Source organism: Ilyonectria robusta (assembly GCF_021365365.1).
Source record: "Ilyonectria robusta strain PMI_751 chromosome Unknown BGZ61scaffold_7, whole genome shotgun sequence".
NCBI lineage: Eukaryota > Fungi > Ascomycota > Sordariomycetes > Hypocreales > Nectriaceae > Ilyonectria > Ilyonectria robusta.
Window position 1 is genome coordinate 1,692,869 of NW_025764441.1, and position 12,517 is coordinate 1,705,385.

Consider the following 12,517-nt stretch of genomic DNA (forward strand, 5'->3'; position numbering starts at 1 on the left):
ACTTGCACATACGGGTCCCTCCTGGATCATAAGCGATGGTGATAAAGAAAACTCTGCACTATAATAGCAGTGCAAGCTCAACTGTTATTGAGCAGCGTAAATTCTTTAAATTCCAGCATGTCCTCAGTAGAGTTCTGCTGCTAATAAATTGCATTCTCGCGAATGAAGGCGAGACTCTCGTGATGTGACTGCCGGCTGTAGCCAACATATATATAAATATCTATATTATGTTACCGACCGCATTATCAACCCCCCAGACACCAACCCAAGCGTCTTCAGCTGGCCTCTGAACCTGGAACCACACTCTCTCCGCCGAAACCAGCATTGCTGTTTGTCTCTCCATCCAGCGACGGCGACCGACGTCCGTTGATCGAATCATGCTCGCTCTCATCTCCAACAGACTCGTCCTCATCGTCCGCAGAGTCCTCACCATTCGCTGCCGACCGCCTGGAGGGGCTATTCGAGCGAGTCGAGCGCGTCCGGGCGCTGCTGCTAGAGCTGCTCGACTGAGTGCTTCCTGAATTGCTAGTAGGCATGCCCATCGGCCGCCTGCCTGGAGTCCATACTGGTGGGGGTCTACCTGGAATCCATCCTGGTGTCCATCCTGGTGGAGGAGGCATACCTGGAATCCCTCCTGGCGGATGTATCCCTCCTGGTGGAGGTGGCGGAGCGAACAAGGGACCGATCTCCTCGAACGTGTGCTCCCGATTATGCATGTCCAGCCGGTGAGCATAGCACTTGAAGCAGAAAGAGACGTCTTGGGTACACTCTATGCACTTCCATCGCATGCCCCTGATGACCTGAACAATGGGAAACAGAGTGTTAGCACCTCGGAGCATCCTCCCGTAAAACAACGGTGGTGACTTACTACTAAGCAACCCCAACACAAGAGTCCCGAGCGGTAGAATCCTATAGGGCTTGTGTGGGTTTTCGACCCCCATTCCTCTGTTGTACCATCTTTGTTGACCCGCGTGGCCTCCTCCGGCTTCGGCCTGAGTACCTCCAACAGAGGCCCGTATCTAAATTCTCTCATCCCCCGAAAGTGGGCGAGTCTCAACGGTGACCATTCAGCCGTAGGGTCGTAGCTACGCCCTGAAGCCCATATGTCAGCGCCAAGATCAACCAGTTTGCGGATACTCTCCGGATGGCCTGATCGAGCAGCCCAGAGCAGTGGCGTCCAGTTGTCGTCGTCTGCAATGTCCAAGTCATCCGTCCAGTTGGGAAGCGGACAGGTCTCGAGATTAGTCGACGACGCCGCGGCGAAGTGGATGGGTTTACGCCCGAACCGGTCTTTTGCTCTTCCGTCTGCCCCAGCGTTCAAAAGAGTCTCCAGCACTGAAAACCGGGCACGTGGAGGGCCCTGCAGCATCGCGGCGATGTGTACAGCACGGCGGCCCTGGTCGTCGGCGACATCTAGATTGGCCTTGCGTCGGATGAGGAACTTGAGGGTTTTGAGGGAGAACATTGGGTCAATCCTGCGCGCCACCGCTTGAATGATGGGATATCCAAATCGGCCGCCGAGTTTGTTGACGGGAACCTTGACCTCATCTACAAGATACCGAACGATTAACTCCCTCTCGTGAAGCCGGGGTCCATATTCCATGGTCCTGAAGGTAGTGTGCAACAAGGACTCCCCGTCCATGTAACCAGGATCGACCGCCTCCTTATCCGCCCCGTTCTCAATGAGCAGCTTGAGAATCCTGAGCAGGCCGGAGGAGCAGGCCATGTGTAGGAGGCTACCAAAGTTAGGGTGGAATACATTCACGCTGGCCCCCCATGATATGAGATACTCGGCCACCTCTGCGTTACCCAGCATAATGGCGACCGCGAGAGGGGTGTAGCCATCTTCGTTGGCCTCATCCAAGGGCACCTTGGCCCTGTGCAGAAGCTGGACCAGGGAGACGTGGGTCATGGGCCTGATCTTGTGCAGGAGAGTGTTGCCTTTGGCGTAGGTGCGGGTCACATCGATCTTGTAGGGAACCGTCAGCAGCATTTCTAGACACTCTATGATCTTGTCAACATTGCCGTAGGAGCCGGCCAGAACGGAGGCGGCGTCAACATCGTTGTTGGCGCGGTAGCGGGGATTCGCGCCGGCGCTGAGCAGTAACCTCAGACATGGCGGAGAAGGACGGATGCAAGCCATCATCAGAGCCGTGTATTTATCGTTATGTGCATCAAAGTCAGGTGAATCGTATGGAATCTCCACGTCGGGCTTGGGGTCGTTGTTCAGGAGCATCTCGACCACCTGGACTTGGTCGTCGCCCGCTGCGAGGTGGAGGACAGTGCCAGATCTGCAGTGACTGTCGATGTCTAGTTTGAGCTTGAGAAGATCTGGGAATATCTCCGGACAGTCATACGACGCGTGAAGCATGTTCCATCCCACGTCACTGGTCCAGTGCGGATCCGCGTTGTGTTTAAGCAGCATCCGCGCCAGGCCGGGTCGCCTCCAGGATAGTGCCACGAATAGGGGTGAATCGACATCTTCATGACCATCGGTATAGTTGACGTCGGCACCCTCCTTCACGAGTAGCTCGGCAATCTCCAATTTGCCGTCGCATGCTGCTAGCGTCAATGGGGATTTGCCATCGTCTTCGCGATTGGGATCGAGATAGTCGAGCTTGGCGCCGAATTCCACCAACAGTGAGACGAGCTCCGTGTTGCCGGAAGCCACAGCACTGACCAGCATTGTGTCTCGGTCTTGAGGAGGAGGGCCTATGATTGCTGCATCAGGCTGGTTCTCTAGCAACTGGCGGGCAATATCCACGCGCTGATTCGCAACAGCTCGATATAGGGCCGTCCCTGAAGCACATTCGGTATTCGGGTCCGCCCCATGGGCAAGTAGAACGCGGACACACTCGGCGTTACCGACATCTGCAGCGATTATCAAGGGAGCTCTGTCATTCGACGAGTCCGATGCGTCCTCATCGCCGCTCTTGAAGTCTGCCCCAGACTCGATGACAAGTTCAAGTGCCCGGGGCCTGGAGAATAGAATAGCAGCCCGTACGGGATTCAGAGCATCGTCGCCTGTTAATTCCACATCAGCTCCTGCCCCTAGGAGAACTTGTACCGCGCGTGGATCTCCAACATTGCAAGCAGTGGAAAGAGCGGTATCGCCATCATCATCAAAAAGGGACAGGTCGGGCTTGGGGTCGAACTTCAACAGCGTCTCCATGATAGAAACTTGATTCGTATACGCGGCCAAGTTTATCAGGGATGTATCAAAGTACATCGTATTTGCGTTGATGTCCGGATTTGAAAGCAGGATGGCCGCGAGAAGATTATCCAGACCCGCGGCAACGGATCGTTCCAAAAGGTCCTCGGGCCAGTCAAACGTTGCTGGATCGGGTACTTTTTCAAGGAGCATGTCCAAGGCGCCTCCCTTGCCGTATGCCGCGGCCCAGAAGATGGCATCTCTGAGTTGGGCTTCATCGACCTTCACCTGCTCGAGTAGCCACTTGACAATATCTTTGTTGCCCGCTCTCGCGGCTTCCGTGATTGCATACCAGCAATCCGTCTCGAATGAGGCATGTCTTCTCTCAGATTCGCACTCGCTCCTGACCAGTTCTTCCAAACCCAACATTGCAAAGACTGGCAATAGTGAGATGTAGGATCTATTAATCCTGGTGACTGGGTTGGACATTGTATAGAACGGAACCTCCCAAGCACCCCTGGACCCCTTGGACGCGAACATTCCCCGTAAAAGTCCGTTGGGCTTGAGCTTCCCGCTGGCTCGGTAGTGATGAGGCCAGAACCGAACGGCGTACTCGGCCATGCTCGAACGCTGGTAAGCAATCACAGTGGCTGAAAGTAGCGACTCCCATGGACCCCCTTCGAGGCGATCTGGAGAGAAAGCAGACAAGGCCTCTCGCGCACTCTCATTGGAAAAGAAACGCAGACATATTTCCGCCAGTTGACTGTTCACTTGATGTGCCACCTCCTCCGGGCTCCCCTCGATCTCAATCTCCGACAGGCTGTGAAACGAAGAGTGGCTGAACCTGAACTCGCCGTGTCGAATGGTGATGATGCCGCCAAACACCTGGTCGACCCAGGATATAAGCCCAGCCGGATCAAGTTGGCCAAGGTCCGCATCTTGTCCCGGAGACTCGGAGATGGCGATCGCCTGAGCCAAGGCCCCGGCCGTCCAGGGCTCGGCTGCATGCTTAACCCAGTTGAAGACGTTCCTGGCTCTCTGACGGCGCTCGGGAGGTAGAAAATCAACGAAAACTTGGACCGCACTCTGCGCAGATGCGGGAGACAGTTTACCAATGACTGGTTCAAGCTCTGACCTGGACGTGCCACGGCAGTTATTTTCAAGCCAAGTCAGAATAATACGCCCGAGGTGTGGCGAGTCGTGGCACTGCGAGAGAAACGTCTCAAGTTGTGACTGAAACGCCTTGCAGAGTGGTCGTCTTTTTAGAAGGCGACTGAGATCCGACCTGAGCTCATCGGCCAATCCATCATGCCGACTCAGAGCTGGACACTCGGCCATGTTGATGGACGCAATCTCCGGGAACGGCCCGGCCCCGAGACTGTCCATGCCGGTGGTGGATATAATCAGCCTTGTAGAGCCGTCGGTGTAGCTCTGCTCGTATCGCACTCGGTCGAGAAACCAGATCCTCTCCTGCTCTGGACATTGGTCAAAACAGCTGATGAAGAACTTGACCCGGTGATCTAGGGTGACTATCCAGTACCTAACCACCCAGAAGACGTGGAATATATCGCCCCTCGACCACGATTTCATCCTCTTTTGCAACGACAACGCCTCAGCCATGTATTGTTCTCCATGATCCCAGAAGTGCCATACGATGAGGTTGATGTAATACACCATCATAGCCTCAATGCTATTGTACCGTGAGTCATTCCGATCGAACTCGAAATACGCAACTGCCCCTCGCGCGTTCCTGTTGGGCTCAGAGGTGACCAAGGCATCATCAAAAGCGTGGTGGCAGAGGCGAGACAGGTCGGCAAGGTCAAGTGATGTGTCCCCGTTGCAGTGCAGGTGCACGATCTTCGGATCCCTCAGGGCCTCCAGCTTCTTCTTGTTGTTAGGAGTGAGTTGCTTCATGATCCAGCGGACAAAGGGGGTTGGAGGGAGCATCGAGTTGTAAGGGACGTTTGTCGATTGCGTCGGGGGCGCGAGGGAAAGAAGGTGCGCTTGGTCCTCGAGAAACCTGTACTCGACCTTGAACACTGGGGAGTAGGGTCTGCTTGTCAGTTGACACTCTTGCTTTGATGACGGCCCGGTAATGAAACTCACGGCATCCGCTGGTGTTGTTGAGATCCGTTGATATCCATGCGTGATTTGGATCGCCTTTGACAAGGTCCATATGGTCGTAAACTGTGCGAAACCTGCCCATGGTTTCGAAAGATTGGCAATAGGAATGTGAAAACCTTGGGAACGGAGTGACCGGATCCAACTCTGCTTCCGAGTCAGTAGTAAAAGAGTCGTCGGATGCATTGTCGTTGTCTTTGTCGTCTTTGCCGTCTTTGGATGGTTGGCCCATGTAATCACGGTAGCATTTCGTAAATACATTGAAAATGACTGCGCGGTCGAGCAGCTTAGTATGGAGAAACTCCTGGTTGATTCTGTGCACCTGAGCTGCCAGGTTCTTGGCCTTCTCCAATGCCCCAGTCCTTATCTTTTGGGGACCAGGCAGGTAGATGAGTTGAAGAAGCTCGTCTTCAAGATGGTCCACAGACAGAGCACGATGAGGCGTGCTCAGGAAAAACTGACACGGGGCGTCAGTAGCGCCTTGTTGGGGTTTGACGGCTACGGGTACTTACGATTGCCGTTGACAGGACGGCCATCTTGCCATATTCGAGGGGATTAGCCAGTGCCATTGAGAGTGCCTACAAGCGTTAGTCGAGCATCAAATTGAGAGGACAAGTACCGAATACCTCCTTGACAATTGTGCCGCCGATATCGTGGCAGATCCATAGTAGTGGACGGTCCGTCTCGGTCTATCAACGCTTTTAGCTTGGCAGCAGCTGGAGAAGGGGGCGAGGTTGGCGTACCTCATCAAGTTCTCTCCGAACTCTTGCCAACTCAGTAACGAGGGCCTGGGCATGGATCCGGATTCCGTCTGGGTCGTAGATGGTGGCACCTTCATCAATGTCGTAGGCATAATCAATCTGCCTCACATCCAAATCTTTCAAGAGACGGTCTCTCACCCACCAACCCTGGCCTGCGTCAATCCACGCAGTGCGATAATCGTCACGCAGTCCATGGACAGTGACAATGCTATGTCGGCAATCAGCGTCCAGTACGTGTACGGCGCGCGATCATACTTACTCATAATCATCATATTGGGAGCCAGACCAGCCGCCGTTCCTGATGATGTTCAAGCCTACCGATCGTTCATCAGGGCCGGAATCCAAGGATCTATCGGAAAAGAGAGCCGAAGTAGCAGTTTCGAAGCTCTTGACGCTGGCTGCATCATCGTCGCCCGGCTTGTCTGACGCAGCGTCCGGGTCTTTGCTGCCTGGGGCGTGGTTAGGAAGGCCAATCTCAACAATAGAGGCCTCGTCACCACCAGTCTCAGGTTGAGCCATGGCGACGGCTTTGTATTGGCACAGGCAAAGACAAGAGACGGAATGACTCTCCCCCAACTGAAGGATCCAGAGAGAGCAGCACAGCTGCATAAGCGAAGCCCAGCCTGGCGAGCCTTGCAGGAGTGGAAACACCAAGAACGGGTCCAGGTTCTAAGCCACGCAATCTCACGGGGTGGATTGACGTGCGGTACTGTCATTGGTAGATTATCCGTGATTATGCAGGCAATGTGACATACCCTGTCCACAGGAGCTCAGCTGCCCAGTGTTGGGAGGAAGCCGGCACTGTTGTTGGGTGGAGGCGGGATTTTTTATCTCGGCGATGCTTGCAGGGCTCGGTATTCGAGTGAGGGGCTTGACAATGACTTTTTGACCTTTCTGACGTCTTTGGAAACATCTATTTAAAATGTATATGAAAGATTAACACCTGGGAACTAGATTAAAATATAGAAAGCAAAGAAGATAACAGTGAAATCATGGTGCTGACAACTGAACGCAAATCTATGAAGCGACCACAGGCTGCAGCTATCACGAATGGAGCCGTGGGGGCAAGCCAGATGAAGTGTTGGTTGAAAACAATACGACTCATCGCTCCAGGCAGAAACGCAGAACATATTGATGCCCATCTAGGGGATCCAGCAGGATGCTGAGCTGCAAGTGCAGAAGCCCACACGACTGAAGGCAACAACTCATCCACCATCGACCCTACTGAGTATAGATTCTCATCGCGTCTTCTGCGCATCCTTAATGACGGTCCGGTAGCTGACTTCGCAGTACTTCCCAAGATCCTCGCTCTGCAGCTCATCGTTGTCATACGACACGTTCTTGTTCGGCCGTGTGCCCTTGTCGCGAGGGTTCGGCTGGAAGATGATGGGGTCGTCCTTTGGGATTTTCTTGAAGAAGCTCTGTGTGCTCGACTTCCAGTCCGTTTTGCATGAAAAGCCGATTTTGCAGCTGAACTTTTCGCGATCCTGTCTAGAAACGAGGACGGCGACTTTGAGAGTAGCCGGGATGCCTGTGAGCTGGGCTTCATTCTCGGAAAGAGTCCACTTGGCGATCCGGTATGGAGGTAAGTTGTTGACGACCTGTTTGACGCCATATAGCGTCGCGGCGTATGTCTTCTCGCTGCTGGTTGTCTTTTCCCATTTCCCCGTCAACCCAACACTGGCAAACTGGTCAACGCCAACGCTCGCCTCGCTGCCCTTGGTGATGCTCTCCTGCTGGGTAGTGGGCATAAGGCTGTACGAATCGCCTTCGAACGAGATCCTTTCGACCTCGACATCCTCACCGCCAGGGCCAGGCTCGAAGAGCAGCTCAATATTAGCCTCAGAGATGCGACGCTTATTCTTCGCCTGGAAGGACCACCGCATAACCAGCAGGGTAGCGTAATAGTCGCTGTCGGCCGACATGGCGCCGTGGATGACCTTATCGAGCTTACAGCTAATGTCGATTGCGCCAGAACGCTGAAGAACTTCGGACCGGTGGTATTGATCTGGTGCGACGTTGAAGACGTGGAAGCCGCTGCCTTCTTCTCCCCCGGCCTCGTACATGCCGAGGCTCGCCACTTCGTTGTTGCCGTCTTCTAGATGAGACATGGTGGAAGAACGGGAACAATCTGATGTGACTAAAGAGACAGGATTGCAAAAAGAAGATAAAGGTGACGATAGAATAGCCCGTCAGAGAGGAAGCCGAGCCACGACATGAGATTGCTGGGTTACTCGCAGAAGCAACCCTTGACACTCCAGCCTTCTATTTCCACTGCACGTGTCGTAATACTGCGGAATCTTCTCTGAGAAGAGGGGCCAAGCAGGGATTTGTTGATCCTACAGGGCGAATAGTGGTGCTAAAACAGTCACAGGCGCGTAATTTTGGGGGCCAAAATATTATCCCTGTATGTGCATGTCGCACTGTGTCCCTATTCCTGATTTCATCTCTCGACCATATTGGACGATGCAAAAGGTGACATTGTCCAATTATCCGGTGGTTGGAATTTGGCTTAATTCCTTCATCGTTCCCGGCATACTACGCGCTGCCTGTAACGCAAAACCAGCACAAGGACCGGCCAGACAACTGTGGAAATGTCGTTAGACTCAGCGTCTGAGCATTTCTCGAGCGATTCCGACTCCGAGGAGGGCTTTGGATACAATGAAGAAGGCCCAGGGGAAGAAGAATCACTTTTCCAGCAAGCGTCCAAGGAAGTAACAAAGGGGCGCAAATTCACCAGCGAGAGGGACGTCGCTGACTTTTTCGACACATATCACGACATTGTGGGCAAGGAGTCGGATTCCGGAAACCTCCTGCACTGGATAGTGGTCGCAGTCCAACTCTTTGGCGTGGAACCCGAGAACTTTGAGCTGCTCATCCGGCGACTGGTCATGGAATATCCCTACCTCTTGAGAAACCCGAACAAGGAATCACACAAACCCATGTACAAGGCCGTTCAGGCCAACACGCCCTTGCTCGTTCAGTACATGATCTCTGCATGCAAAGAGTGCTGCAAGCTGGAGTCTCAAGCCATGCAGCATCTCGATAATGGGCTGCAGATGGTGTCAGCCGAGGGGCAAACCTGTCTGCACATTGCGCTGAGAGAACAGTTTGACCCTCAAGTGACGAGGTTGATGATTGAGAATGCGAGCCTCGAGACGTTGGCCATCCAAGACAATCTCGGGAAGACTGCGATGCACTATGCCGTGGCATTCAACCAATGCTCCAACATGCGGACAGAGCTAATCTCCCTCTTCCTGGAACGAGACTTGACCCAATTAAACGCCCTCCATAAAATGGGAATACCCCAGAAACCCACTTTCCTTGACTTGCTCAACAACAGCCGCGAGTCGGTCTACCGAGAGCATGAGCGACTGAGCAAAGCATTCGAGTTGAAGAGGAAGAAGGACAAGGCTATAGAGAAGAGTCGGTCCGGAGGTGGCGACCAAGTTGGCATCCAGGTTGGCACAGTCAAATCGAGCGAGAAGCCTACCTCCAAAGGCACCAAAGAGGTTTCCCGATCTCAACTGACCCCAAGGGATGGCAAGCATTCATTCGCGAAAGCAGAGGGCGATCGAGGAGGCGTGAGTAAACCAGGCCATGACGTCGACGAGGGTGAACAAAAGGTGGACGAACGCGAAGCGAGACGCCGACTCAAGAAGCAGCAGGAGGAGGCAGAGAACGAACGACGGAAGAACAAGGCCAACGGGACCGACTCAATCGAAGATGACCACCACCCAGGGGAACTGGATCCGTTCAGCCCTGAGGTGGAAGTCGACCCAACAGCACAACTAGCTCTTCGGCGCACCAAGACATCTCGACCGTCCGAGACTGTCCCCAACACTTCATTGAAGAGAGTCGACTCAGCGCGAAGGGACGGGAAGATGAGCGCGCCAACTGCTCTAAAGAGGCCGTCGCAGGGCACCAAGAAGAGTTACGGCCCTGAGAAGAGCAGCGTGTCCAGTTGCAGGAGGAACTCGAAGAAGATACTCCTGACACTCAAGCTGCATTACATGCGAACACGGAACGCCGAAAAGGTCATTTTGTTTCTTTACGGAACCAACATGGATGGTGAGTCTCGCAAGCTCTCTCTGGAAAGATTATTCTAACGCAGGCTCAGATATTCAAATCAACTTCGACTACGACCGGCTCCCGCGCGACATGACGTGGAAGAAATTCCTAAAGCGCTTCGGTAGCAACGCAGAGACTGGTCTCAAGTTCGACCAGGTCTTGCAGTACGTAACCTTCCCGTATGTCAACGTGCAACTTACAGGCCGTCACGCCGACCAGGAGCGGCAGAGGGAGGAGGAGATGGGGATGAGCCAGCTTGGCGGCGAGGGCCGCAAGGACATGAAGTACTTCTTCGACTGGCTGTACGAAAAGGGCGTGCGTCACATCATCAAGCTCTCGGTCAACGACTCCCGGGACCCTTCTGGCAAGGTACACAGCGACGAGGTCATCCAACAGTGCCTGGAGAGATTCGTCATCGAGCGACTCGATTGGCAGAAGGTGGACCTGGACCCGGAGACGATTCTTCACGTGAGCAGCAAGGCTCTCGAGAAGGTCGTGTCGGCCAAGGATGAGACCAAGAAGATTGAGCTCGTTCCCAACCGGCAGCTGAAGGAGCTCACGTTGAGATGGAGTGGCAGCAATGCCGTGCTGCGGGCGTGGAATGAGCCAGAAGGCTTGCCGAGACTGGCGCATCTTGAGAGAATATCCCTTTACGAACCACCTCCGGACAAGGTAAGTGAATCCCAGATCGTAGCCTTGAATTTTGCAGCTAACCATTTGCCCCGACAGACCTTGGACAATCGGAGATGGATCGAGAAAAAGATTGGGGAATTCGAGGTCCGGCTCAACACAAACTTCAAAAAAGCCCGAGAAAGCGAGGCGACAGCGAGCTCGCAGGACACCGTCAAAATAACAGAAGTCCGAGTCGAACGCAAAAATGTAGACGCCGATCCGGATCGCAAGGGAACCATGGAAGACGAGCCAGACTTCAAGACGTCGCTGCCTGCAAAGGGCGTCAACTCCCACAAGTGGCTGGACTCGACGACCCGGTTCGCCAAGGGTATGGAAACGTTCTGGAAAAACACAGTTACCGATTTCAACGAGACCCGCAAGATCCAGGGGACGCCGGAGCGGATAGAGGACGATGTTGTTATTGCGCTGATCGACGACGGGGTGGATATGTTTGATCCCTCGCTGTCGAGTAAGGTGCTGGAGGGGAAGAGCTTCGACTACCACCATGACAAGGTCAGGCCTGTGTTCTCATCGGCAAGAGGCCATGGTACGGTCATGGCGAGTATGATTTTGCGCGTTTGTCCTATGGCTAAGATTTATCCCATACGGCTCAAGACGTATGAGACCAAGGACGGCAAGTCTCAGATTGATAGGAAATACGCAGCCCAGGTAAGATGAAAGGATCAACTCCAGGGCCGTTCTGACACCTTTTACAGGCTATTCAGGCAGCACGGGACAAGAAGGCTACTATCATCTCCATGTCATGGACGCTACCTGGGCCTGAACCAAGTACCAACCCCGAAGAGGACGAGCGTGAGTTTTCCCTCGCACTCTCTCCCTAGGCCTTCAGGCGTCCTTCAACGCGCCAGAAATGCATGATACCGGACAATCTAACCTCTAAGCCAGTACACAAGGTCCTCCATGCCGCTGTCAAAGACAAAGTCCTGATGGTCTGCTGTTGTCCCGACGGGGGCAAGTTCACCAAGTCCGTCTACCCAAGCGGCCCGTGGCCCAAGGACTTTTTCCGCATCGGCGCGGCGCACGCCGACGGCACCGTGTTTAAGTGGACGGAAGAGGATGACATCTCGTTTGTTCTCCCGGGAGTCGACGTGATCAAGGACCGCGTGGCCAACTATGGCAGTGACGGCACCAAGAAGGGCAGTACCAACCCCGTCGCCCACTTCAAGTACGAGACTGGGTCAAGCGTAGCGGCCGCGCTGGCGTCAGGCCTGGCTGCCATGATCATCTACTGCGTCAAGGCGAGCATCCTAGCGGCCAAAACAGCGAACCATAATGTCACAGGGCCGATCCTGGGCATCGGGATCCCCGATGACGGGGCCATCTCCGTGGCCAAGCCGGAGGCCATGCGGCAGGCATTCAAGAGCCTGGGCCACGAGACGCCGAGCAGGTTCATCCAGATCTGGGACGAGCTGGACAAGATTAGCCACGTGCTGGAGCAGGCACAGGCACAGAGCTGGAAGGCGGAGGCGAAGCAGGAGAGTATCAAGAGGTTTGTCGAGTTTGGGCAGAAACTTGCCAAGTCGACGTAGGGGATGTAGGTCGAGGATTTAACGGTGAGATGTATAGGTAACGAGGTACTAGGTAGATCCCAGGCTGCCATAGACATTTAAATTGAGGGCAGCTACCTAATTAATTCTTTGTCCTCTACAATCGTTTTAGCATTAAATCTAGTCAGATCCTCAATGATCACGGAGATAAAGGAGATGGTTAGATGAAGGTA

At 54.0% G+C, this 12,517-nt stretch overlaps 3 protein-coding genes across 3 annotated transcripts; 1 reads left to right on the plus strand and 2 right to left on the minus strand.

Moving 5' to 3' along the window:
- Positions 1-275: 275 nt before the first annotated feature.
- Positions 276-6,552, minus strand: BGZ61DRAFT_531294 (ankyrin repeat-containing domain protein; the record flags this gene model as incomplete). Its single annotated transcript, XM_046253686.1, has 7 exons — positions 276-800; positions 869-5,190; positions 5,258-5,729; positions 5,785-5,850; positions 5,899-5,961; positions 6,016-6,241; positions 6,293-6,552. 7 exons carry the CDS (start codon positions 6,550-6,552, stop codon positions 276-278), a joined length of 5,934 nt encoding a protein of 1,977 aa, XP_046106353.1.
- A 382-nt stretch (positions 6,553-6,934) lies between these two features.
- Positions 6,935-8,319, minus strand: BGZ61DRAFT_449398 (uncharacterized protein). The gene has a single exon (XM_046245609.1). It carries the CDS (start codon positions 8,142-8,144, stop codon positions 7,272-7,274), a length of 873 nt encoding a protein of 290 aa, XP_046106354.1. The 5' UTR covers positions 8,145-8,319; the 3' UTR covers positions 6,935-7,271.
- A 215-nt stretch (positions 8,320-8,534) lies between these two features.
- BGZ61DRAFT_516837 (uncharacterized protein) lies at positions 8,535-12,428 on the plus strand. Its single transcript, XM_046252303.1, has 5 exons — positions 8,535-10,104; positions 10,154-10,776; positions 10,834-11,445; positions 11,493-11,589; positions 11,683-12,428. The coding sequence occupies exons 1-5, from the start codon at positions 8,628-8,630 to the stop codon at positions 12,324-12,326; spliced, it is 3,453 nt and encodes a 1,150-aa protein (XP_046106355.1). The 5' UTR covers positions 8,535-8,627; the 3' UTR covers positions 12,327-12,428.
- The last annotated feature ends 89 nt before the right edge of the window (positions 12,429-12,517 follow it).

Excerpts from the sequence above, each read along its gene's own strand:
- BGZ61DRAFT_449398 (XM_046245609.1), bottom strand. The coding sequence starts at position 8,144 with ATGTCTCATCTAGAAGACGGCAACAACGAAGTGGCGAGCCTCGGCATG.
- BGZ61DRAFT_516837 (XM_046252303.1), top strand. The coding sequence starts at position 8,628 with ATGTCGTTAGACTCAGCGTCTGAGCATTTCTCGAGCGATTCCGACTCC. Across the intron at positions 10,777-10,833 it reads ACGAACCACCTCCGGACAAG|ACCTTGGACAATCGGAGATG; the intron begins GTAAGTGAATCC and ends TTGCCCCGACAG. Across the intron at positions 11,446-11,492 it reads ATAGGAAATACGCAGCCCAG|GCTATTCAGGCAGCACGGGA; the intron begins GTAAGATGAAAG and ends CACCTTTTACAG.